Source organism: Malurus melanocephalus, unplaced genomic scaffold (assembly GCF_030028575.1).
Source record: "Malurus melanocephalus ecotype Western Australia unplaced genomic scaffold, MMel_1.1 scaffold_205, whole genome shotgun sequence".
Lineage (NCBI taxonomy): Eukaryota > Metazoa > Chordata > Aves > Passeriformes > Maluridae > Malurus > Malurus melanocephalus.
The window spans coordinates 444,032-470,382 of NW_026623437.1; the positions used below are offsets into that span (position 1 = coordinate 444,032).

At 38.0% G+C, this 26,351-nt stretch overlaps 1 protein-coding gene across 7 annotated transcripts in view; it reads right to left on the reverse strand.

Annotated features, from left to right (window-relative positions):
- Positions 1 to 2,083: 2,083 nt before the first annotated feature.
- Positions 2,084 to 26,351, reverse strand: part of FAM13B (family with sequence similarity 13 member B) — a 44,681-nt gene continuing 20,413 nt past the window's right edge. The window contains exons 8-25 of one of the 7 annotated variants that reach the window (XM_057373664.1): positions 23,335 to 23,376; positions 22,220 to 22,375; positions 20,142 to 20,277; positions 19,898 to 19,921; positions 17,542 to 17,609; positions 16,940 to 16,994; positions 16,416 to 16,563; positions 13,846 to 13,911; positions 12,562 to 12,772; positions 10,928 to 11,057; positions 10,331 to 10,412; positions 9,834 to 10,063; positions 9,424 to 9,507; positions 8,535 to 8,630; positions 6,270 to 6,353; positions 6,000 to 6,172; positions 5,482 to 5,583; positions 2,084 to 4,404 (exon numbers count right to left, since the gene is read on the reverse strand). In XM_057373664.1, the coding sequence (XP_057229647.1) occupies positions 4,281 to 4,404; positions 5,482 to 5,583; positions 6,000 to 6,172; positions 6,270 to 6,353; positions 8,535 to 8,630; positions 9,424 to 9,507; positions 9,834 to 10,063; positions 10,331 to 10,412; positions 10,928 to 11,057; positions 12,562 to 12,772; positions 13,846 to 13,911; positions 16,416 to 16,563; positions 16,940 to 16,994; positions 17,542 to 17,609; positions 19,898 to 19,921; positions 20,142 to 20,277; positions 22,220 to 22,375; positions 23,335 to 23,376 (2,011 nt within the window). In that variant the 3' untranslated portion in view covers positions 2,084 to 4,280. The remainder of the gene's footprint in view (positions 4,405 to 5,481; positions 5,584 to 5,999; positions 6,173 to 6,269; positions 6,354 to 8,534; positions 8,631 to 9,423; positions 9,508 to 9,833; positions 10,064 to 10,330; positions 10,413 to 10,927; positions 11,058 to 12,561; positions 12,773 to 13,845; positions 13,912 to 16,415; positions 16,564 to 16,939; positions 16,995 to 17,541; positions 17,610 to 19,897; positions 19,922 to 20,141; positions 20,278 to 22,219; positions 22,376 to 23,334; positions 23,377 to 26,351) is intronic. The other 6 variants (XM_057373666.1, XM_057373667.1, XM_057373665.1 and 3 more) reach the window with 6 other exon arrangements.

Genomic DNA, 26,351 nt, shown 5'->3' on the forward strand with positions numbered 1-26,351 from the left:
AAGTTAAGCTTTCAGGACAAACCCCAAATGGCTTTTCCCCGGCTCAGCGCTCCGAGCCGGCGGCACCAGAGGGCGCCTCGCTTCACCCTTGCACCGGCCGCAATCCCGGGAACATCCTTTTTATTCCTCAATCCCTTCACAGCCGGAGCTCCRGAGACAAGTTATGTGCAGTCACTGCTGTTGCTCATCGCTAGGATTCAGCTGCAGGAGGAAATAAAACACGTGTGCAGGCGCCACCCGGACATCCCACGGGAAAAGCCGGGGCCAGCACAGCCAGTCCCTGTCCCAAAGTCTGCTGCTGCTGCTGCTGATCTCGGCTCCTGCGCGACACACGGCCCCCAAACCCCCCGAATCTTAGGTAAATCGTATTTTAAAGCTTGCGTACCGCAGAGCACTGTAACGCTACTACAGGGGCTCCGTTCTCCCTGTCTGATCCCACTGTGGAGCAGTCATGGAGAAGGGAGCAGAGGTATTCAGAGGAGATTTCCAGCCCAACAGCACAGTCAGGGAACACAGGGCACACAGAACCCCTGCCACGGGTCACTGGTTTGTACTTGTGTCTCCTGGCCAAGCCGTGCCATCCACTCTCTTCTAAAGGGACCARTTTAAACTAAACCCCTCTTCCCTTCAGCTCCAAAGGGATCTTGGTGCCAGGCAGGAGCCCAGGACACCTGYCCCAGAACACACAGGAACTGATGATCTGTTTATCCTGATTACTCAAAGCAGGTGTGCGGCACCTTTGGCATCTCCAACCTTTCCTCCTGCCTTTCACACAGAGTCTCAAAACCTTTGGACACAGTTACTCCCCCMCAACTTCCCAAAGCAGCTTTTAGACATTTGGGAAATGCCTCACCCCACTCCTCCGGGGCACAGGACACCCTCTCCACACCCTGCCCAGCTTTATCCTGCAAGCTSWGTGCCCTGCAGTGACAAAATRGCTCAGGCWAATGTTTGAAAACAGAAAGCTTGGAATAWTTTCRATTTGCATTGTCTCAGAACTGKTTTTTCAGTAAARAAGATTTCCCCAGGAWCACTGAGATTTTTGCACCCTCARAAACCTGTTTCTCCTCCATTTTAAKAGTGTTCAACACAGTTATTTTCCTCATTAAWATCTTCCCTCAATGTACAGGGATTTCCCACTAAACCACTCYTTGAGGTAATTTTGTTTTCTCATTAGCGTCTTGATCACAGCAAGTCTCATTGAATAAATATTCCAAGTRAGGAAAAATGGGGGATTGTAGAACAGACCTGAAGGAATCTTGTTCATTCTTCAAGCAATGTCCTAAGGATTTCTTTCCCCACATTTTCAGAGAAAGGCCATGTGATCAGAGGGAAGGTTATCCCGTCCCAACCCAAAGAACATGCCCAAGGCTGCCTTCCATCTCCTSTCCCTCAATGTCCTGGTTTCTTGTTCCCATTTACCTGCACTGCCACACATCCACAAGCAGAGTGTTCACCTCCAGGAGTTCTTCATCCCCTGCCATGCCTTAGGCTGAAGAAAGGTGGATTTTCACAGAATACAACACAAGAGTCAGCTTGAAAGACCTTGATCACTTTTGCTATGAATTCCCAACAATATACTATGAAATAAAGTCTGTTTGGTTCAGAGGAAAAGCATCCTCTGGTGAGTACAGCAGTGTGTGCAAGAGCAGTGTTTCCTGGCCACAAACACAGCAGTAACTGTGTGCCTCTGACTCCAGGGAGAGATTCTCATGGATGGAAACACAATCCATGTGCTCAGCTCAGGGTGCATTCAGTGGCAGAGAATTAATCAYCCCAGGAGTGGCTGAGCTCCCTGCCCCATCTACTCCCAGACTGCYGCTGTTGGGGCAGGAAGGAGCCAGGCTCCCACTCTGCTCCTGCATCRCTCCCAGCACGAACTGAAGCCCACCCCTCACCATGACCCAAGCTGTCCTCAGGGGTGCAGTTTCACCACCAGGGCAGACTGTGAGATTCAGACCAACCCCACCAATACCCTGGAGCTACAAACAGCAGCAGCAAWGGACTCTCAGCCCTTGTTTTTAAGAGACGGCAGGGGAGGAGAAAGCATGATGAGAAACAAAGATATAAGACAATAAAGGTTAAGGTACTTTTATTATAAAAGTCTATACAATGAGCACCAGACATAGCAATGCAATTATATCTGGTTTAGTTATATATATTCCATATCTATATATCCATATAGATATATAGGTTTTGCTTTTACCAAAGTAAAACTGTTATATCACAAAATGCCTAGTTCTACCATTTATTTATTGCTCAACAAGGATGGCACAAAACACACTCAGCATAACTGTTGCCATGCTTATCTACTATACTGAATAAACAGCCAAACACTGCATAACAAACACAAAGCAGCTGTTAATTCTGAATTGGAACCAGTCTGATCACTCACTCACTTATAAAAATATTGGAATCATATAGATTTAAGCATTATAAAGGAGGAATATATTATTTAAAACATTTAAATAGTGCATATTGACATTTTGCATGTGGTATATAAAACACAAACATTCATGTACAACACTATACAGTACACATTAGTTTCAATGTTTGGATACACCCGTGTCTGCAGACTGATAGAAAAGGAACTGAAGTGTACATTGCACAATGGAACTGAATAAAATTGGTAAATGGTCTCAAGACTAGTTTAACCTCATAATTCTCTAAGGTCCCAGATCACTTTGCAGATAAAAAAAAAGGAAAAGAAAAAAGGCATACCACCAGTGCTCAATAGTTTTAGTGCTTTTTTTCTGAATTCCAAAATTACATGCCTACAAGCAGAGTAAAACAAACCAGGAAGTATTCTACAGTACACAAATGAAATCTGAGCACTAAAAATCCTACTTGCAAACTATTTCATATGCTTCATGACAGAACAGCAAGTCTCTGAGGTTACGTGCGAGCCRTTTCTTACATTGTGAGAAAGTTCATTTTTGGTCTTTCATAAAGCAGAGTGAATAATTGCTATGTTGGCATTAGCCAGTCATAAAAACATGCAGTGAGAGTAGGTGCATGCAAAACATGGCCACAATCAAACTGATACACTGAAATAAAAAAAAAACAAACTGAGAAAGCACCAGCTGAAATTAACATTTTGATTTTGCCAGATCAGAAACAACTGCGGATGGCTGCTGYAGAGCAAAGCTAGTCCCTAAATCATCATTCAGCACAGCAGATGTCATATTCAAAACATTATTTAGTTTCAACTCTGAAGCTAAATCATGCAAGGCCCATAAACTGTTTTGCTTACATCGTAAGAGTTAGATAATGTATTTTTATTCTCCAACTGTAAAACAAAACCGTGATAAACAGCAGTAATCTTCCCACTCCAAACCGCCGGTTCTCCCTGTGGTGCATGTTAACTACACTGATTTTAGCCCTTGACACCATACTCATTTCAGGTACAGTGGGATTTTAACCGTCCTAAGCCAGCTCCTTTCTGTGGAGCTATGGAGATTTCCCAAACACCAAAGTGTTCACTGTGCTCCTCAAATCTTCCAAAAGCGGAGATGCCGTATCCAATTCAGCCCAAACACTACATCACCACTGGCTGATAACAACCGAAAAGGTGATCAAATGAACAACAATGACATGAGTCCTGTAGGCAGCATGTGATTGAACTTTTCAGTTTTCCAAGGTTTAAAAGCCACTAAGAAAAGGTCACTTTCTGGTTTGTCCACTGTCACCTTTATCAAGGAGGAAACGTGACCGCTAATGAGCAAACTCCAKAGACGTTAATTATTACTGTGTATAGGTGCAATTTAGAATACCAAAAATCAAAGTTGTTCCACAGCAGTCCTTTGAAAGGAATTACAGTCTTTTTAAGCGTTCCAGGAATTAAGAGCTGTACCCTTAATTTGCTGATTTTTTTCCCCTATAATAAAAAAATAGGCAAGAGGAGTAGTTCAGTGTAGCATTACGGTATTAACAATTTCTTCAACAATGCAAAAGGTTGCTAATAACAAAAGTCTCAAAGTTCTTGAATGCTAAAAAAAAGAAAAAAAGCTATGGTTGTTTTGGAACAGGATGGATGCATCTGGAATACAAAACTTTGATGGAAACTGTGTTTGCTAAAGTTGGATAGAGCAGTCTCGAACTCAGAAACCTTATTTTCTCTCTAGACAGGACCWACTTACCCATCAAACATGTCCTAGTGGCACCACAATAAAGTGCACAAACTGGATTCTTTCAACAGTGCATGACACATGAACACAAGCACCCAATAAGTACAGGGATATGGAAACAGCATGTTACTCAACAGGTTGGAGGAATATAGTTTAAATTGATTTTGAAGAATCTTGTTTGCTGATAAGGACTTCWAGCAGCCTCAGTTTGGCTTTGATTTTCTTGTACTCCCTGTACTCATCCAGCATTGGGACCCGATCTTCTTTCTGCACGTTCCTGTAAAAAGAAGAACATCAAAATTTCMACTAAATCCTCCATCCTGCAGCAAGACAAACACAGAGGCAGCTACAAGCAGTTATTTTAGGGCAGATGAAAACATTATTGGCAATTTGTTCACCAATATCAGACACAACATCATATTTTAGTTCATTRTAGTTAAAATTACCATCACCTAAAATCCTGAATTGAAAACCCTGCAGCATTTATTCAGCACAGCTGCTGCAGCACTATGCAGTAATCATTGTCCCTAAGTTCTCCTGGGAATTTCACTAACAGGATATGAAGAGTTTCATTTCAGATCCTGTGTACACATTACAGAAAAAGACAAATAAATTTAGGTCAATCTATCTTTTTTACTGTATGTAGATTGACCCACAAATTGGCAGCARAGCATTCTTACTGGACTATAATTAATTAATCCTTTAATATGATTAACCCCATTATTTGCCATTGAAGTCAAAAGGAGTTTTGTCCCAAGTGCACAATGAAGCCACATTACTGGAATTTGTGTGATCAGTGKTCCAGGAGTTTGCAGCTCAGGAGAWAYACAGGAGGAAGCACAGTCAAGTGAGAGCATTTGCCAATCAACAAAGTGAYTGATCTCTTAGAAGTGTTGTTAGTTTTGTTCATGAGGTGAAACACCTCGAAAATACAGTGGGCAGCATTTCAATCCAATTCATGACAATACAAATTCAAATAAGAAGCCTTATAAATATAGAACAAAGTAGAGAAGAATACAAATTACAAAACTCTTTATTGGTAAAGCAAATATACACTGTCAGAACTGRCCTATTGGAACAAGGGGCAAATGGGCAAATTTCCCTGCCCTATGGTACAGAACAGGGATAATATGGGGGGGTTTAAATTTAAAAAATCATACTTTTTAGTAAGTATTTTTAAATGMTTTYTTAAAAAAAATGGAACTATTAAAAATACACGAAGTTATCTCCCTCAGGAAATTATTCACAGCAGATCAAAACAGATCAAATTCCAGCTGACAACATTCAAAGTGAGAAAATATATTTGGCTACATAATGAGGCTACAGCTCAGCATCTGGTTTTTGCTCAACAAACCTTCCATTCTGCTGATAAAACTCCTCTTCAAATTCTCGCAATGTCTTGCGTAGCTTCTTTTTCTCAGCTCTGGCTTTCCACAGTTGCTCCAATAATTCAGGCCTAAAAATTACAAGTGAAAGAGAAATACCGTTGGCCATACAGTAGAATTTAAATTCCCCGGAAACCACTGAGGTAGCTAAACTAATAATTTATTTGTCTGGCTAATAAGGAATATGCTGTCTGTTTGAAAGTGAAATATTGAGAACAAACTAGCAGTTAATAAAGGGGTATAAATTTTCTGCTGTCTACACAGCTCAAGTAAGTTTAAAGGTTTAGAAGATATTAAATAATTCACTGAGTACAAAAAGATCTTAGTCAGACATGTCAGAGCAAAGAACACTRATTCAATCCAAACATTTCCTGAGAAGTGCTGAACATGTCACTCYCTTCCACCCAACATCACAGATTCAGTATCATGTCAGTAAGTAAAATAATTACAACTACTATAATTAAATTATCCACTTAATTGTCCATACATAGAAGCAGCTCGGGTACTGGAGAGCCTCAGGTCCCGAGTTAGTTTCTCTTGACYATCTTCAATATCAGACTCGCAGTTTTCAACTGGGCTTAGAACRGGCTGTGTTTGGGCAGCAGTTTTTAAGATCTCATTCAGGTCTGTAGACAAACCATCACTTTCTTCCTCTTCTTCCTGAAAGCAAAAACAGAAATTCAAAACGAATATGAAGAATTTCAATTCCCTATTACAAGTATTGGGAAGTGTTTTTTTAAAAAAATGCACTACATACCTTGATTTCTTCAAAAAAATGGGCAGTTTCACCTTCAATAATGGGCTGTAACATCTGCCCCCGCCTCTTGGTTGATGGTGATCCCTGCAAAAATGGAAGTTTGTTTTAAAATGTACAGTAAGAAATCAAGTGCTGTTTGAAGTCTGAATTCTGTTAAAGGCACCCAATAYTGCCCCTTTCAGATGAATAAAAGACTGCAAATGTACTTACAGAGCACAAATAAAATAACCATATAACCCAAAAAGCTCAGATGCCCAAGGCATGTTAGATGTAGAAGTAAATGTTGTAGCTTACAATTTATTTAAAAATACTCCTTTTCAGACTTGAAATAAAAAGCATTTGCTCTCTCCATGGTTTGTAGAAGAATGTGATAGCTCTGAATTTCATATTTACTCTGCTATCTCCCAAACCAAACCACAGTTACAGAGACCAGAGCTGGTTATCTCCAGTCAGGCTCTTTCTCCAGACCACTCTGAAGCTCCACAGCTGGAAGTGTGTAATCAGAGCTACATATTGCCACCTCAGAGTCAAAATCCTTGGAACTGCAGCCTAAAGCAGGTGTCCCTGTGCTGTTCATGTGCCTACTGCACACATGCCACAATATCCTGCTCATCCCTTATCCCCAGACAGCAGAAGCAATTCCAACAGATGGTCTCTGGACAGGAGAAAGGTGAAACACAAAAGCCACACAGACAATGATCTGTCTAAAAACTGTTCATGAAAGGTCAATAGTCTCCTGCTTCTCTGGACGTTTCCATACAGGTTTCAGTGCATGTCATTAGTGTATCAGGATAAAGTAAGAGAGATCTCATGGAAATGATTTGGTATATAAAAATCCATTCTTGAAATACCTGGCACTGAATACAGTCTTATCTACAAGGTACCACTGAACAACCCTYGGTAATAAGAGAGRGCTCCTCACATCTCTTATAGGTTTSAAAAGCAAAGCCTTATGAAAAACATTTTACAGGTGTTGCCCACAGTACAGATTAGGAATCACATTACTGAGATCTCTTCTGAATTTAAAATCCTTCTGGTGGGCTATTACCCATCCCTTTATTTCACAGCCAAAAAACCAGAATGACTATGTTATAGTCATAAGGCTGCCCAGCACGTAAAACCCATAAWCCCATCTCAGCTGAAGAGTCAGATTTTTGAGGGGAGGAACCCCTCAGTTCAAGGGGCAGTCAAGGGCACTAACAAAAAGCTGTGACTCACCAGTCACAGAGAAACACATCAGTGCCTAAGAGCAACTTGTATTTATGGAGTTCAAAAAGGGATTCTGACATAGAAGTCCTTAAACTTAAATACGACTGTGATGCAAATCACATTTTTTTAATAAAAGTAGCCACCAAAAAATATGCACATGCAATAAAGTCAGAATCCTGACCTGGTCCCTTTATCTCAATGTCCTCCAGCTTAGAGCAGAGAGCTAAGAACTGTCAGTGACAATGTAAACAGCAGATTAAGTTCCTGCTGAGTAAGTCCAGCTACCTATSTCTGTTAAGAACTGTCTGTATGCAAAGAGATTATCTCACGTCAGCTATGCAGTCCCTTCCTTCCAGAAGAGTCAGCAGCCAACACCAAAACAGGTATTTTACAAGTCTGGGTCAGGTATGGATTATAGCTCATGCAGAACAAAACCAGCTGGCTGTCATTCCCCAGCTGTTTCACAAGTACTATAAACAAGGTTACATCAATTTCCTTGCACAGCATGAAAACTTTTCTTCCTCATCTCTTACAAGACCACAGAGAGAGGACAGAAAATTCAGAAGGAAATTAAGTGAAAACAATGAAAAAGCACGGATGTTGTATGCATGCTGCAGGTGCTGGTAACACGTCTCTCTCTGGGGAAGCATGAAGGAATGAAATGGTTTTGATGGCAATCCTGTCACTCAAGCATCTGCTGACAGTAACCTGCACTGCAACTGGTGTTACTATTCTGGGGAGGACTAAAGTACAGTATGTCCTGTGGATYCATACCTAGCACAGGCACTTGGGAACATCTCAGCCACAGAAAGTTAGCACAGATCACTTATTTCCACAGAGAACCATTTAATTTGCAAGAGTCMTCAAGGTCACAGACAGCTTGGAAATGCTCTGTTCTCAGCAGTAAWTCAATCAAATGCCTCAAGTGCAATGACAACATCATCTTATATCTTCCACAAGAAAGATGTTTATGGAACAGTGTTACTAGCTCTTCTAAAGGCAGCCTAGCAGTYCAAAAGTGGGAAAGTAAATAGAAATAGCATTTGTTTTACTCACAAGAATAGGAGTAATGCTTGCTCTAGTTAACATTTGTTTTACAAGTCTGTATCTGTCATAAAGTGGCTTCACAATATGTCTTTCTTCTCTAGTAACCTAAAGGCAGAGAAACCACAGAATTAATTATACCGGTCACTCAATCACAGACAAGCAAACACAAAGCCGTGTGCTTCTCCTGCCAGGCCACAAACATTCCAACTAGGAATACAAAACTAGCTTAAATTGTGTATGAAATGGGGCTTATGTAGATAAAAGGGAGTAAGTGGATGCTTTTCATTTTCTCTCACTTTAATATCCTCGATTTTTCAGGAACAAGATTTGAACACTTCCTAAAAATTAGGGAGCTTCAGCAGAGGCATACCCTCTGTCTTTAAGTATCTGTGGAAAAGAGGCAAAAAATGGACCAAGAACTGGGAAAAAGATGAGTGCCTGGCAATGACAATGGTTCTACAGAAATGACAGGGAAAAAAACAAAAAGATGAAACTGTAGAGAGTGGGGCGGAAACTATCTTTTCATTTTTGTTTCTGTGAAATCCAGAATAAGATTTCCAGGTTTTTCCCAGGAAATTCAATGACCTTGTTTATTTTTAAGATGTCTCTTTGCCTCACAGACATTTTAGGCACCAAATGACACCAACCACTTTACACACTTCAGTAACCTGTTGATTTCTGAAAAGAGGGCCTATTAATACATACTTTTTTCTTTTTTTAGAAGTCAATGCAGCAAGTTCGTCAGATGGCAACATGGARGCCAATAGATACCTTTGTGTTTTGGAGAGGGAAAGAGAAGAACCCCAACACCAGCATTAAATTCTGGTCTTAATATTGCACAAGAGTTACTGCTGTCTATGCACATAATGACACAGTTTGAAATAAAGCCAAGTATTACCGGCCGTCCATGCTGGCTTTCATAATACAGGAGGCTCTTCTGGAGAGATGTTTTCTCTTCTACCAAATGGTCCTTTGTCATTTTCTATCAAGAATAATYAGCATTTAATCAAATACAAGTCACTTTTAGCAGCTGTACAAGTGCCTAAGYCAAATTTAGTTAATATCATACAACCCACCTTCCTCCATTTAAAGCTGCTCGATATTGTCAACACATACTTGTAAATGTTTTAAAAAAGAGCAAGGAAAATGTGGTTCATCTTGATAATTTCCCTACAGAGTATGAAATAGGRGGGCCTGGCAAAGGGCTGCTAGCCAGAGGCATCATTGTGTTGATAAAGTGATATCTCAAGTGCTCTATTTYCCTCTCTTATTCTCTTAGAAAGAGCCTATCTATAGCCTTATGCTTACTTTTATATCTTCTGGTAAACATCTCTCAACTCGTTTTTCCTTTAATCTTTTCAAGATGAGTTCAAGTGTAGCCTCCTTGGTGGGCTTCTTCTCTTTCTGCACAACCCGCATCTCATCTTCATTTTCTTCATCCTCTTGGTCAAGAGAGGAACCAAAGCTTTTTGGAAGAGTGTTGCTTCGTGGACGTGGTTGAGGTATGAATTCTCCATCTGAGCTCCTCTGCTTTGCATCTGAAATGAGAAAAGTTGTTCAATGCAAAGGTTTAAAAGAAATAACACTCTCAGTATGTTTAACTGCAAATACAGCAACGTAGCAATTTGCATATGCAAAGTTTCTTTTCTAAAAAACTAAAACCGTAAGAATAATTTGATTTTTGAATACTGCAGAATGTAGAAATGAAATATTTTTAGTGTCTTGTGGAATTTTACTGATTGACTTAGCCATTTCAGTCATGTAGATAATTTGTGTTTGAAAACCACAGTGTAGCAATCTCTTACCTTTTATTTGCTTTCTCAATTTGGTAAGTTCAGTCATCCATTTTAAGACTTTTGGATTGGCTGCAATATCACTATAGGAGGGCTGAAAAAAATACAAATAAACTCCATATTAAAACAAACAAACTAAGTCTTGATTATAAATACTTCTTTCAAGATCTTTGTGATAATATTGGTAATATATGGTAAATATAATTGGTAAATATGGTAATATTTGTGACMGTGCATGTGAACAGTTACATGGATGTCACTCAATATCAGTTCAGATCTCAGTGCCAACATAAGGACAACACTTCTGAAAATAAAACTGAAACAAYTTCAGCAGCTGAACCAGAGAGGGGTAAGACACGTTTCTGCTTTTCCACACATCTCATCTGAAATGCCCTCAGTCTCACAGCAGAATTGTCACTCTGTCCCACTCTGGCTCAGGCATTCTGGCACATTTTCTAATATTGTTGTTGCTTAGCTCACTTTTGCAGAGAGCAGTGTAACAAAATTCTTCTCATTTATGAACAGAGTTATTCAGTGATGAACTACAAGAGCCACTTAGCCCTCCCATGCAGTCCTTCATCCTGAGTAAAGACAGAAGAGCTAACCTACCTTACTGTTATTCTCTTTTTCAAACTGTTCCTCAAATTGCTTTATTTTTTTCTGYAATTTCTTGACAAGCTGATAAGGTGTCTTGTCTTCCCTTTTGTCATCTTTCGAGCTAAATGATGCTCTTCGTGTTCTGTATAAAAACATTTTTAAATGTCTCTTAGATAATTAAATGAATGCAAACAATTTGTATATTTAAGTAACAGATGAATAATTTCATTTTTTCTCCAGTTCATAATCCATTCTTTTCAAGTTTTCAGAACTATTCACTCAAGCTTTGAACTGCTGCCTTCAAGATATTATTTCTTCCTCCCTAATGTCAGTAAAACCCGTAACAGAAAAACAGTATTTGAAATTCAAGTGTAATGTACCATTGTCGACTTTCTGCTGCCTGTGCTATTTACCTAGATTACTKTACACTCAGTAGTTCTTCAAGTATTGGCACAGAATAAATCCCRGGCTAGACAATACCACTGAACAATCCCTGGTAACTAAATAGCTTCATTTAACTGTCTAGGCAAGTTATTACATACTTATCTAAAAAATATTCACAACATTTGTTAGTCTTACTAATAAATTTCTTAAATTTTACTGACAGACTTTCAGAGCATGTGGTTCTGGTTTTATAGCATCTTTCACCCCGCTCCTTGACATTTGCTGCTTTTGCAAAGTGTTTTTGTTTCAAGACTGACATGAGAATTTTCCAGAGCACTTATTATACAAGGTGCCTGAAACATCCCTTGACACAGCCAGTGACATCTATGTAGTTCAAGATATCAGCAATACTAAACCAATAATCTACTGGAGTAGMTCCTTATTAGTTTTAGAATGAGAACAGTTCTTACCATCAGCACTTTCCTACAGGTCAGTCTTCTACATAATTTTAACAGTACTTGTTAAATATCTTCTGTGGCTAATTGGAGAAAACTTGGACAAGTATCTGTCTGCATCAATAAATCTGCCAGACAGACAGCTAGAAACTCTACACTTGTTCTGATYTTCTGTTTCATGTTTTCTCATTTTTATGAGATTATTTCTTCCCTAAYAAGCATGAAAATTGTTCTCAACTTCCCTTTCCAAGCAACCGTAGCAGACAGTACAGATCATGGGTTATTTACAGTTTCAGAGGGTCACACTCCCCAGTTCATACAAATAACCTGCAGCTYGCTTAGTGACAACTCTACTTTAATAAACTAGGTTAAAAAAAGGAGAAGGAAAAAAAAGCCAGAGCTTACATAAAATCAAAGACCAGAGTCCAGTAAAGCCTGGTAAACAAAGGCTATAAATACCACCTTCAGCCCAGGAAGTGCCATTGCAGAGGGTTGGTCAAAGCCCTGACCAAGTGCCAGGGAAAGCTCTGCAAGATCTGCTCTGGTCCTATTTTTATCCTCTGCCTGAGTATCTGTCAGCAGCCACTTGGAGAGACCCGATACCACCCCAGCTGAACCTCTGCTCTGACTCACTACAGCAGTTCCTGGGCAGGCAGAGCAGCCAAATGGCCACATAATGCTACRTTTGACCTTGGTCTTCAATTCATTCAGATCATGAAAACCCGCAGAGATCTTAAACAGCTGCATTTTCATCCTGGCAGCAATGTTTCCTGCCCCAAACCCACCAGATTGCATTACAATACAYACCTAACAAAAGAAAGTGCTTTGGATGAAGAATCCAACGTTTCTGGATCATGTAAGAAACGCTGGCTTTGCCCAAAATCCAAACTCCGATGTGACAATATGGGATGACAGTCCTCTTCCAGTGGGTGGTTAGTCATCCTCCCAGCCTGTGGGGAAAGCTGAGCTTCTCCAGATTCACTGTCCTCCTGCCAAGATTTGAAAGCAGGAAATGGATCTAGAAGATAAAAAATGTACACAAAATGGTACTTTTCTGTTAACAGAACTATAAACAAGAGTCATAAGGAAACAAATATGCGCACCCAATGCTTAGTCTTGTATGCTCTACAGGATGTGGTGTCATACACAAAGTGAATAAAAACAGTGAAATACATCAGAAAGCTACAAATTCTGTCATATAACTGAAAGAAAAAGGTACTGAAATGAAGTATGCACACTAGGATCCCTTTTTCAAAGTGTATCTTGGGAGTATGCATTTCTGAGCAGTTCGACAGTGTAAAAGAGCCTTATTTATGTATCAGAAATACAAAATAAGAATATGTTTATTGTCTATTGCAGTGTTTTGCTGTGGAAATTAAGTTTTCATACTGTACACATATACTCTGAAAGGCTGTCATCTTGGTTTTGAAGAAGGTTAAGTCTGACAGTACCTCTTTAGGTACAATGCCCATTTGCTWAGGTCTTTTTCAAGGAAAGTCAAGGAAAGTATTTTTTGGTTTTTATGATAAAATCTATCTTGACACCACTAAGAAAAAGAGATTTTTTAATTTGTGGAAGGTGATTTTTCAAGGAAAAAGATTCCAAAACAATCAATTCTTTCAAATCCCTATGAAAAGCTCACTTATAATCCTTTGACATGGTTTTCTTGCTGCCTAACAAAAAAAGCTAGCGTAGCCTTCCAAGTACTTTAATTTAAAGTCCCACCCCCCTTTTTCTTTCAGAATTGCCTGGTTTTTTTCCTAGTTTGAATGAGAAATTTGAAAACTGGGTTCAAAGTGTGCAGAACAACAATAAWACCCACAAAGTAATCTTAAAAAAAATAACCCTTGTACCTGCTTTCCACTGCACATTTACTAAGTATTATTGGGAATTTTTTTGCTGTTTTTCCAGCTGTGATCTTGTCTGTTTGCACAGTACAAGATGCAAGAAGGGGACCTTTTCAAATCAACAAAAAAACTGCAGATCAGAATATTCCCAAGATATAAGGGACAGCAGGTGAAGGGTTAGTTAGAAAGCAAACCATCAACTATCAAAAGGCAGATAACTGAACGTATGGCGAACCATACTTACCCTCCCCTTCTCTCTGCAGATGCATTGTTTTGAAATCAATGAGGGGAAAAGTGATAGGGCATGGCGCTAATAAAATGAAAAAGAATGGCAAAAATACTAAAGTGAACACACAGCACAGTCAGAACAAACTATACATAACATGTAAAGCAGGAAGATACAGTACCAGGGAAAAACATCCCATCTTTTGGACCAGGCCCTGAGCACTCTCAGCTTCCAAGCAATTCCCATGGCAGGTAAGGATGCTCAGTCCTCAGCCAATTTGAGCTTTTTACTGGAAAGGTTTACGAAGAACTAATACAGGAATAGTAAAGATGTATTGCAGTTTAATAAGAGAYTCATGCATCCTCACATGAAAGAAAGACAAGCTCTAATGTTTTTGTTCAGAGCTTGCAAATAATAGAGATGGTGGTGATTTCCAAAAAGCAGGGCAAATGCAGAAAAAATACTCAGAAATATAAATCAACCATTCTGCATTTTTGCTTTGGCCCAGCAAGTATTTGATGCTGATTTTCAAGAACTCTGTTGCATATAGGCCTTTGAGCTTCCTACTAGATTGGCTTTAATAACCCAAATCTTGTAAGAGAATTTGGACTAGTACAGATTTCTTAACGAAGTCACTCTRCTTCAATGGAATGCCACAAGGACTTGCAGTGCCTTGGAAGGCTGAGTTCCTAATAACCATCCTAAACAGGACTGAAGAATAGTCAACATTCAAATACTTCACAATGAATGAACACCTCTTGAAAAGATCATGATTTAACAMCAAGAAGTTATAATATAAACTTATAAACAGATATGCATCTTTATTTTCAAAACAAGAGTCATAAAGCTATTTGGGAAGTAACAACAAAGCAATTTCATGAGCAGATTTAAGGAAATAATGAAAATGAATGGCACAAACCTTCAGAGAATACTTAASTCATCTTAACACAAAGAGAGGATGCAACAAAATGTAATGTGCAAGTAAGCAATTAAAATAAATAATACACCAAGAATGTAAGCATGATTTTTATGGGTTTTTTAGCTTCTGACTGTTCTTAACTTGGGCAACAAGGATGAAGATCTGGACTCAGTATCTTTAGATGCCTGCAATCTGACTTCTCTGTGCCACGACATACTCTGAATGTGCAGTCTGCTAGGGCTCAAGACCACCAACCAGCAAATATTGTACAACTCTAAGGAAGCCAATCACAAGTTGCAAACCTCTTATTATTTGCAAAGGTTTAAAAGGGAAGTGTGGACTCATGAACACAATTAATTTGCAAGACAGTCAGCGACAGCAGTGACAAATTAACAATTAGCTATCACCACTTGAGCTTCAGGACAAAGCTGTATGTGCTGACATGTGAGAGCTCTAAGCTGCACTGTTACATTACACACATTCAAGGTTAACTTCCCTCATTTTACTATTTCAAACACTCAGAAGTTAAGTGCAGTRATTCCTTGTTTACCAATGTCTTGCTGACGTTTCATAGTGACACTTAAAGCCATCTCAAGGAACAGCTGTCACTGGAACAGCCTGATGAAAGCTAAAACCCTGTCCCTGCACAGTTCACCTGCACTGCATCGATCAAGTTGTATTGCAAGTTTTCAAAACCAGGAACAAGTGGCCTGTGGCCACTGCACTGTCAGTGACAGCTCACAGTACTTTAGCAGCTTAGATCACTTGCATTATTTAAGGTGTGACAACTCCAAATATCACTATCAGATGAAACATGATAAAAGGAAGACATAAACCCAGAATTATTTTAAAAATAACATACTGACAAGAGTGCTTTACTCCAGTTACAAAGGGCTGATGGAGTTTTAAGTAAAACAAAAGTCTAAACAGTTATTACCAGACATTTGAGCAATAAAATTCAGTCAAGTCAAAAGCTCAGGGGATTGCTAAGCCTGGAAGGCAGTGAAAAATAACATCATAAACATAAGGAATCCTGTTTGAGAGAAAACTGTTTCTAGTATTTTTCTTTTCCTAAAATGCAAACCATGGAGGGAGAAGGGGCACAGAAATAATATCCATCTGTAACTTCTTGCCTTTATTTGAAAATTTAKAGCCACTTCAAGTTGTCTAATGACATGGAAACCGAAAGAACCAACGGATTTTTCAAAGAATTTAAATATAAACTGCTGTGTTTGGGCAGCTTAGTGGTTTTTAAGTCTAATTCAGGTAGCATTAGAMCTTCAGTAGTTTACGTTTAATAAAATAAAGACAAGATACACTGCAAATTTTAACTWTATGATTAAATTAGACAAAGTATTTTTAAAGACTTGGATGAGAGACTGAGGGTCATGGTCACGGAACTTTAAAAACAAAAAAACAAAACCAAAACAAAATAAACCAGCTACAATGAAACTTAGACTTTTTTTGCTGTCTATTTTTAGTTTTTCCTTATATTTTTAAAGGTCCTTGATTAAGTTGCAGATGGTTCTAAAACAAGATGAGACCTATGTCATGACTTGGTTGATCTTACCACATGTTCAGGAACACATTGCTGTCTGATGCTTCTACTTTGTAAATTTATTTATCACTTCTCCCCTAACTTTATTGTGAGCTAAAGGGTGAAAATTACCTTCCCATTTGTCACCATCAGATACATTCTTCAGATCCAGACGTGGTACTTGGACACCTGGAGCTTCCTCGGGAACAGTAACGCTGCCATCCCCCAACACCTCTGCATCAGTGTTTGCATTGAGATCACAAGTCTTGCTACTTGAATCCTGAATTTAAATAACAGAACAGTTTTATTATTACTTAGCAACTGGAAATCAAGCACCTAATCAGTTCCAGCACTTCTAGAAATTTTAAGGCAAAAAAACCCACCTTTCCAAACTTGAGGAATTACAAATACACACACACACCCCAAAAGCAGACTGTTATTTACATTACAAAACATTTCTTACATGAGATGCATAAGTATAAACATGCTGTGCTGCCCTAGTTTCTGTCAAGTGACATGATGAGATCTCTAACAGAGGTTTTGTAAGCCTTGCAGCAGGCCAATCACCATAAGACATCAAAAGCTAAATTTATTGTGTTGCTTCACATTTTTTTTTCATATTAGATGCTGCGTATCTGCAGATAAATCATTCTTACCAGGAGCACTTCTGAAGTTATTTTATCATTGCCATCAAGCAATATACTATTTTCCCTGAAAAAGAAGACACAGACCTCAGTATCACTTTAAATGTAAGTTCTTAATGGACAGTAAGCACTATACACTCCCCTTATATTTTTTTTCTTACAAACCCCATCCAGTGTTAGCAGATAAGCAATGTATTTACTTAAAGCAAAAATTAAAACTCGGGGGAAAAAAGAGTCATACTACTTTTTTTTTTTTTTCCACTCTCTGATCTTCACATTGAATTTCAAGCTGTAGCATGTAAACAACTAGATCTGAACAAAGCTGGAAACAAAAGCTCAGACCTTTATTCGCAAATTAAGACTAAATATTTTAAAATTCAACTGAACTAAAACTGAAATTTGAATCAGTGCTGAATTAAAACTGCAAATTAACAAAGCTTTCTAGTGATCACTGTTGTTAATATTAATTCTTCAATCATTGAGAGCAATAAAATGTGCCAAAATATTTTTTAAAAATTAACTTTTTATTCTTCTGCTTCTCTTACCCAGAGCATAGGGCTGTTCACAATAAAGCTGCATTATGTAGGTTTGTATGACTACAGAAAAACACAAACCTTTCACTATTATCTTCTCCATCAACATCTTCATCTTCATCACATGGTTTCAATAATATGTCTGCAGTCTGTTGGGAAAAAGTGTGTTTAGAAAGATTTGGCAATCGCTTTGTCAGCAGAAAACATTTCCATAACCATCTCTAACCACAAAACGCCCTCAGGAACTAAAAGCTTCTTGTGTGGGAATGGAAATCACACTTCTTAAACATGTGACATTTTTAGATCCAAAGTAAGGCCAGTGACCAGGTGTTTTAATCACCAGAAGTCAGACAATGACTTTCCATCTTCAGATAAATCATTTTTAATATTTCATCAATAAAAGTTGTACCTAAAATTGTCAATCATGGCATGAAGTTTGGTGACTAAAATCATGGCAGTTTGTATACCATGGTCTCGCAATCAGCTGGGTTGGATGCTAAACTGTGATCAGCATGYATGAAATGAAACAAGTCTGACAAACTTTTAAAAGGAGCTTCTAATCCCTGTTACTAAATAAAGCAGCAACAGAATTGGAAGGGATGAAGAAGCGCTGTCAGTTCTATGACACCATCTCATAAAACAAGTTCWGAAGAATCCATGTCACCATTTTTTTCACTAAAAGTATTCATGCCAAAGCCTGGTACTTGATTTCTTCAGAAAAGTGTCTCATTTGAGGGAACACAAGAAATTTAAAATATAAAATATGTCATTTGGTTTCAAACTTCAAGGATTCTTGCAAAATGATCTTTACAGTGTCTGAATAGAAAATAAAGTTACCAGGAGAGTTCCAATACACCAACAGTTGTAAGCTCTACACTGCTGACAGCAAGTGACACCTTTATCAGAAAAAAGGTCACTATTCTGTTCATATTATTTCAAGTCAAATTCCAATTTGGGTAAACAATTTTTAATTATAGTGAATTTGTYATACTTCAGCAGATAATTTCCACCCTGCAGATGAGCTGTGCAAGATTTGCATAGTCACACTTATTGGACAGCTGCTTCTRTTTCCATTCCTGGCCCAAAGGAGAACTCACGTGCAGAGCTTTCTTTTCCTACAACCCTACATGCTCATCTCAAACTCCTTCCACACAGGAAGGAGAATCACATTTCCCTTTAACCTCTCCACAAAAGACAGAACTCTCCAACAACATATGAAAGTGTGTTAAAAAGAAGGTAAAAACTAACCTTGAATAAAACCAAAATTTTACCTCAAAATGTCACCTTATCACTGATAGCAATAGACAGAAGTCTACCAAAAAGCAAAAAAGGCCAGGAATGACACCAGGTATGACAACAAAATGACTTCTATTGTGCACTCCCAAGCTTCATGTTCCCCTTTATATCCAACACCGTGTTTTGTATATTTTGTACTATAGGATAACAATCTAATTATTTTTTTAGAACAAGAGTCCAGGTATTTGGCACTGAAGCATGAGGAAAGAACCAGGACAATGAATACATTCTGTGAAATTTGATTTACAGAATAAGATTCTAAAACAATATGCTAGTTKGTGGGAACAACTGAAAAATCTGGCTTGCTAGGTGATTCAAGATAGTCATTTGGGATCCCCAAAAGCAAACAGCAGCCCAGGAGAACACATTACAACGGTGAAAAGTGCTACAGAAACATTTTGTTTTAATAAAAACACAGATTCCAGTTTCACTATGCTAAGGCATCYATTCCTATCTTTTGAAGTTCAAAGACCCATTAAATTATTCTAGTTAATCTAWGTCTGCTAACAATAGGTTTGCTTATCTGGTTATCTTTCAGGAAACCCTCAGGAAGATTTATGGACTCACAGACAAGAAGCTGAAAACCACTTCAGAAAGTTCTCTACACATGCATAACAAACCTCTCTACCCACAGAATTCACCATTTTGATTTAAAACAACAGATGTGTTAGCAAATAAATAAGGAACTATAGTCTTGGCTTTTTCCTTAAAAGTGCTTATCTGACAGCTGCATATGTGCTACTTGATATAGAGTGATAAAATGCTGTCTTCTCTTGCACATTATTATCATCCTTGAATTCATTTTTGTCAGYACATATTTTACAGAATTCCTTGATTGCATCAACTAGAGAAGAAATAAAGATGTGCTGAAAAKAACAGGACATCTCTGCCTACTGCAGAAGAAACTGGAAATAGAAAGAAAAGGCTGTAATTAGGTAATTACAAAACCACGCCTTCCTAGCACAAGCATAGTCAAGAGGCTGCAAAGTCTCAAGGTGACTGCTATCCTTTCCTGATCCAGTGCAAGGTGACTAACTGCAGGCTATGCTGCAATCACAGCTCTACAGCTTCTGCTCCTCRGGAAGCCTTACTAACAGATGCTGTTCTAACCAGTGCTATGCTGGCTCAGGCACGGACTTACCTCAGCAGAAGGAAGGGCTGGTACCTGTGAAAGAACAATGGAAATACATCAGTCAGGATCCAGAYAAGTCATACCAAAATACACAAAAATTTCTCAGTGCATGTGGCACAGCAAGGAAGACAACTGACTGCACAGAACAACAGCATCATGTAATGCAACATCAGAACTCTGGAAAAATTGCATCTCTAAAGCACTAAAGTTGCAGCAAGTTATGATTTGAGATACAGGAGATTCTTCCTCTCACCTGAACGCTTTCTTCTTCTTCAGTTACAGTATCATGTTTCATAGATTCACTGTCTAAATCAGTGCAAACCAATACTTCAGAGCAGTCTCCCGTGTTTTCACTGCTACCAGTGTCATTATCTGCAATAACATCATTCCTAAAGATACAAATAGAAAGACTTTAGCAACCTGCTGCTCTACCTTTAAAATAAAAGAAAATGAAACAAACCTTTTYCCCCCCTTAAGCAGTATCAAACATYAGGATGCTTTTTGTTTGGGTTTTCTTTGAACAGAATTATTCTGCCAAAGATAACAGCATTAAGTACAATTCCAATCASCTGTAGCAAACTTAATTACTTATGTGATGTTTTGTGTATCCATACATGACAGACATATTAAAGTGTATWTATTTGATTCTTGTATGAAGAAGGGCCAGGCATACACCCCACACTTACCACATCAACCTAAGGAAAAAAAGCACAACAGCCAGAAGCAACGACCTCCTGAAACTACAGTGACTCAATGACATTGCAACTGCTACACTCCTCTCACTACTGAAGCCAGTTACTTTATAGCTACTGTCACTGTGTTCCACTCCAGTGAGAAATCCTATTATTTCTAATGTTTAATCTTCCAAGACTTCAACTTAAGGCATGTAACATTACAGCCAGATCAAAACTAATTGACACCATATTTGTATTCAGAGATATTCTTTATGACCCACCATCCCTGYTACCACATGACTCTGTCATTCATAACAAGCCTTTCACTTCTTTGCCTTCCTCCTCCTCACTCAAAAAGAATTCCAAACCACATGAAGAAACCTCCTTCTACATCAGATACAGAGATAATAAATAGGATGGGTTGAAAATTAACATTTTAWCTATTTTTTCTTAATTCTAGCCATTAAGTTAGTTCTAAGAAATTGGCACTAGATCACTGCTTTTTCAGTTCTTAATTTAAGTGTGTAATTGCCTTGTGCACAGTGTGCTGCTTTAAAGAACCCAGATGCCCCTTTGAAGAACGGTATCATATATCCTCTCTTACAGTTAATCCACAGTGGAATGATGATCAGAAGCATTTGGAATAGTCCCTGTGCCAGAGGAGGATACTGGTTTCAAATCAACAGTGATGGCACTTGCAGCCTCCACCTGTGAGATCAGCCAACCTTTACAGCACTTACACTGTCACTGAAGGAATTCAGCTTCTACAGGGCTTCAAGGCAATTACCCACTTACAAATTATTTCAAAGACATTAAATCTCTACCACTAARACTCAGATTTAATTGATCATTACCAACAGTGATTATTACTTTCATGAACAACTGCAAACTTTATTCTTGTCTTCTAAAATCAGTAAAGACTGAACAATTTAGAAAAGAGCCTTTGAGTCTCTGAACACCTGATGTATTTCAGGCTCTATTCACGTATTCCAGCCCTGAGCAACAAAGAAATTAAGGTACTGAAATCTTAACAACACTTTTTTGGAGCCTGGGTATTAATCACGACTACTTATTTTTAATAAAGCAACAAWATGTACCAGCTTCCAAATGCTGCCATGGCAATCACTACACTCAGAAAATGGCCTGATTTACAAGAAAAATAAAATCTGATCAAATAAGTTTGGAACACTATACAAATAGACCCACAGTGCTCATTCTATCCATTTTTGGCTGTTTCATTGACACGGGCAGCCAGAGCAGAAAAGTAACTATGTTGACACGGAAAGACAGGGTTATGAAACTGAAATAGAATCTCCAATAGCTTTAATATGGTAACATTTTGTCATAAGTCACATCAGTGAGATAAGCATGGAAGTACTTTTGTAAATTTAAGTTCCTGTGCTACTTGCACAGAACTCAGCAATAAAGCAGATACACTTCACAGYATTTTCAGCTACAATATCAATTTAAAATATTTGCTTCAAAGCTATTGATTGCTGGCAACTGATGGAAGTTGATTTGTTTTAAAATAGATAAATTGAAGTCAATAGCAACAATCGTAACTTTTGGGTTGAAGTGGGGGAGTTGGGTAGGGTTTTTGGCAAGAGTTAAGATACACAATCCTACAAAATTCATTACAGACATAACAAAATCTTACTGGTTGTTAGATCCTTCCTCATCCCCACTGGGATTTTTTGTTTCATTGTTACAGCCCAGTCTGTGTTGCTGTATATGTTTCAGATCATTATCTAAGCTGCTCTGCAGGTCGAAAAGATGCTGTTCCACAGCTGCTCTGATTGTTCTTTCTAAAATGCTAAAAAGAAAAAAAAAAACAGAAAAGTCCTATTAAGAACTCTCCTTTTGCATGGATCAAATACACTGAAAGAGACCGATAAACTGTACATGACAGGAATCTTTGATGACAGTACTTCAAGGCAAAAAGAGMCTAACTTTTCCAAAAAGGCAGTGGAAATTACTACACTTATTATTTTTTAATTCATTAAGATTTACACAAAGTATTATGAAATTTATCAAAGTATTTTAAGAGTAATCAACACATTACAATAACTAATATACACAAAAACTTATAAAAGCCTTATATATTAACGTGATAGTAAAATCCTGTGTCAGTAACAGGTCAGTCAACCCAGGAGCAGGTTCCACTTCAGCACTTGTGAACAGGTCTGTAATCTTAAAAGGCAAAAGTCAACAAATAGCAGAGACAATCAGCAAGCACCTGATGAAGGACACACAAAATTTCATCAAGAAAAGAACAGCATTTTGAAACGCAGACTACTCTGCTGAGTGCTTCTGAGCCAGCTCATTCCAAATATACAAGACGTGTATAACAATCCTCCTGAAAAAACCTTAAATTATTTAATCACATTTTAACTCTGAAATCGCACATTTAAATGTGGAGGGAATTCCACTGAAGTCTACTCAATATCAACAATTAGAAATGGTGCTAAAAATACAGTGTGAATGCGACTGCAATTTTAAGTGACTTACGATATATCAAAGGGTAAAAACAAAGTGTTTTGGACWCAAGATCCAACCACACCATGCTCTCATGCTCCTGCAGTCAGCAACACTGATTGGCATTTGGTATTTCCTGCACTAGTGTTAAATGCCACCAGTGAAACATTTCACACTAGAACATGTTCATTCACAATTGCAATCAAACCTGGTGCATTTTCTTGAAAGGACACATAACTTCTATGCATGTTCTAGTAACAGCACAATTTAAACATTTTGCTTTTTCATTATACTTACTCTGCAGAGGCTGGCAAGATACTTATGGGAGAGATATGAGCACTGCAATAAAGAAGAAAAACAGTTAATAAAATGAAAAACTTACCACACTAAATGGAAGTCTTGAAGTCAACAGAAAGCAATTTAGAAAATACTTAAATGCATGTGATGCAACTAATAGAAGCAGAATAAACATGTGAAGAACCCCTGATTTGCAGTTCCTTTATTATTTAAATGACAACATCTTAAGGAAAACCATCACATGACAGAAGGTTGTARAAGTAGCAATGTAGATTTCTGTCTCTCAAGAGCCAATATCTGTTGTGTTATGRAGCTCCAWGGTCTCAGATGTATGGTCTTTCCCATGGGAAATATTAATCATTTTGCAGTCACACATTTCCTGACACCTTGCTTAAGAATGCAGATTTTAACYTTGCTGTCTAAAGCAAATTCCAAATTACTCTGCTTTCCTCCACASGTTCATCCCACTGTTGCATAATTTTATTCTGCAACATTCAACAGATCTCTGARCACAACTACATTTCAAGTGGAAGGCAGATTTTGGGACAGAAGCCTGACATTTGTAAAACATCTGGAAATCTCTAGGCAAAGCCACTTCAGCCTAGAATGTTAAACTCCTCGAGGAGGGGTGGGAGGGTGGAAATCCACATAGCTAACACAAGGCAGCTAATTCATGTGTTATGTGCTCCCTCTACAATTTTTCTTAATATGATTAACATTTTATTATAAACATAACACTTGAAACTTTAGACAAAGTGACAGTTTAGAATAAAGTAAGAGAAATATCTTACAAACAGCAATAAGTTGCATCACATATACCCCTCKGAGAAAAAAGGAAATACTAATTTTAGCTTAACTTGGGAGGCAGGCAGAGAGGTAAACAAAGGCTTTTTCTTCCTGTTACAGAGATCTAAGCCCAAAAGGCTGAAAATCAAGATTTTAGTTTATTCTATCATGCAACAACCTCGTTGATAGACAAAGTTTATTTTTAGTATTATTTTTATCAATTATTTTCATGAACGTTAAGGTAAATCCTGAAAAACAAGGGAGCTTGCCACTCCCCTGGAGAACTGAGCAAGTAATCAACTCTGTGAGGTATCCTATCAGTTTTGACTGATAAGAGCCTTGTTTGCACTAAAAAAGGTAGACAGTCTCTCTGCTTACCCAAGAAAAATTTCAATACAGCAAAGAATATTTTGATTACAACTTATGAGATTTATTAGTAATTCCACCATCAGAGAGACATTACCTCAAGTAGACTTTCTAGTTTTTTCTTCCTCCCAGTAGATGAAACACTAGCAATAAAGGACTTTCATTTAAACACAGGCTGATAAAGAAAGTGGCTAAAGCATTTATTAAAAATAACTATACCAGCTTGCCTGACACACCTTGTACTGGGCCAAGAGCAGAGTGAACAGTGTTTCAACCCCACCCTGGCACAACTGAAGAAGCAGGTGGTCATAGAGGCTTTTAATTTCTTTTCTTTTTTTTTTTTTAAATAGAAACTTGCTGACAAATCAAGTTCATCTTATGATTTATGTGTGTGTTTGCCTCAGTAAAAAGCCAAAGCTGATCTATTCCAAATGCATTGACAGAACAGGCAGCACTCAACTACTATTTCAAAACAGACATAGCTTTGGGAAATTAAAACACCTGATATAGATGCCAGATCTTGTAACCACTGATTTCAAAGCTGCAGATCAAATAACTGAGGGGGAACACACTGGCATTCTGTATTTTTCCTACAAACAAAAAAATGGCAAGAGGTATTTCCATGTACTGAAGTTAAGCATAGCTATACCATTTGTACTACTATACAAAGTAGATTTTCTGATAAACACACTTTGTTTTGACGATACTTGAGATAAATATTAGAGATATGAAGCTGTAAGTTCAGTTTCATGAACAAGGTAAGAGAAAAGGAGCATGATYAAGAATCTCAGGAAAAGAGACCAGTAATATTTCAAAACATGAAAAACKCAATTTTACGTATCCATCTCAGTAAGTTCTACAAAAGTTGCTTTATGAAAGGTATTGCATTCTAAAGGTACAAATACATAATTGCATGGACTGAAATTGATTTTCTATTAAAACAACCACTCCTAGGACAAACTGGGAGAAAAAATGAGGCAATCAGGGCACAGAACACTGCAACACTAATTGCAAAAGAGAGCAAGGAAAACTCAGTCAAGGGCACAAGTACAAACACTATTTATAGGAAACTGTGATGACTTGAAATCCTTTTATTCTACCACTTGAGACAATGAGGAACTGTACCAAGAATAGGAAGACTCAAACTCATCTCCAAAGAATCCAGATGACTTCAGATATGGTTCACAACAAAATTTTCCATCCCAAAGTGTAACCTTCAGCCCCCAGCACAAGATGGTTTTAACACCTTTAGGAGCTGGTGGTACTTAGAGGTACTCAGCAAAAGCTGTGCATAAATCAGCAGTATTACAAAGGCTAAAGAATCCTCTTACTACAGAAAGAATATCTTCCATCTTCAACTAATCACTTTAGCAATTAAGCACTTTCTGAAACAAATGYGACAATCTTAGATGAAAAGCCATTACAACTTCTGAGCCCAGGTACCACAGTTCAAGAATACTTTTTAAAAGCTGTAATTTATACTGCCAGACAGAGCCATAACGCAGCATGACACAGCAAGACATYGAAAGGTAAACATCTTTGTTTCATAATGCTAACCCCCTCCTGAGAATCCCTTCTGAACTGGCTCCTTATCCACAAAAGGTCCCAGTAAAAACATATCTAAAGTAGAAAAATACATTAACTAGAGATAAAACATGTCCACATTTCCCTTAGTAATTTCCTGGTGGTACAGAGATTTTTCATTAAAATAATCAATTGTGACATTATYTCATTTTGTATCTCCAAACCCCATTTAATCCCATATAATTTTAAAGTTAAAGCCTTACTTGCAATCCTATCAAAACAACATTTTCCTTTCAGATATTTACCTGTGCAGCAGAACTTTGCAGGCCATTCTGATTATT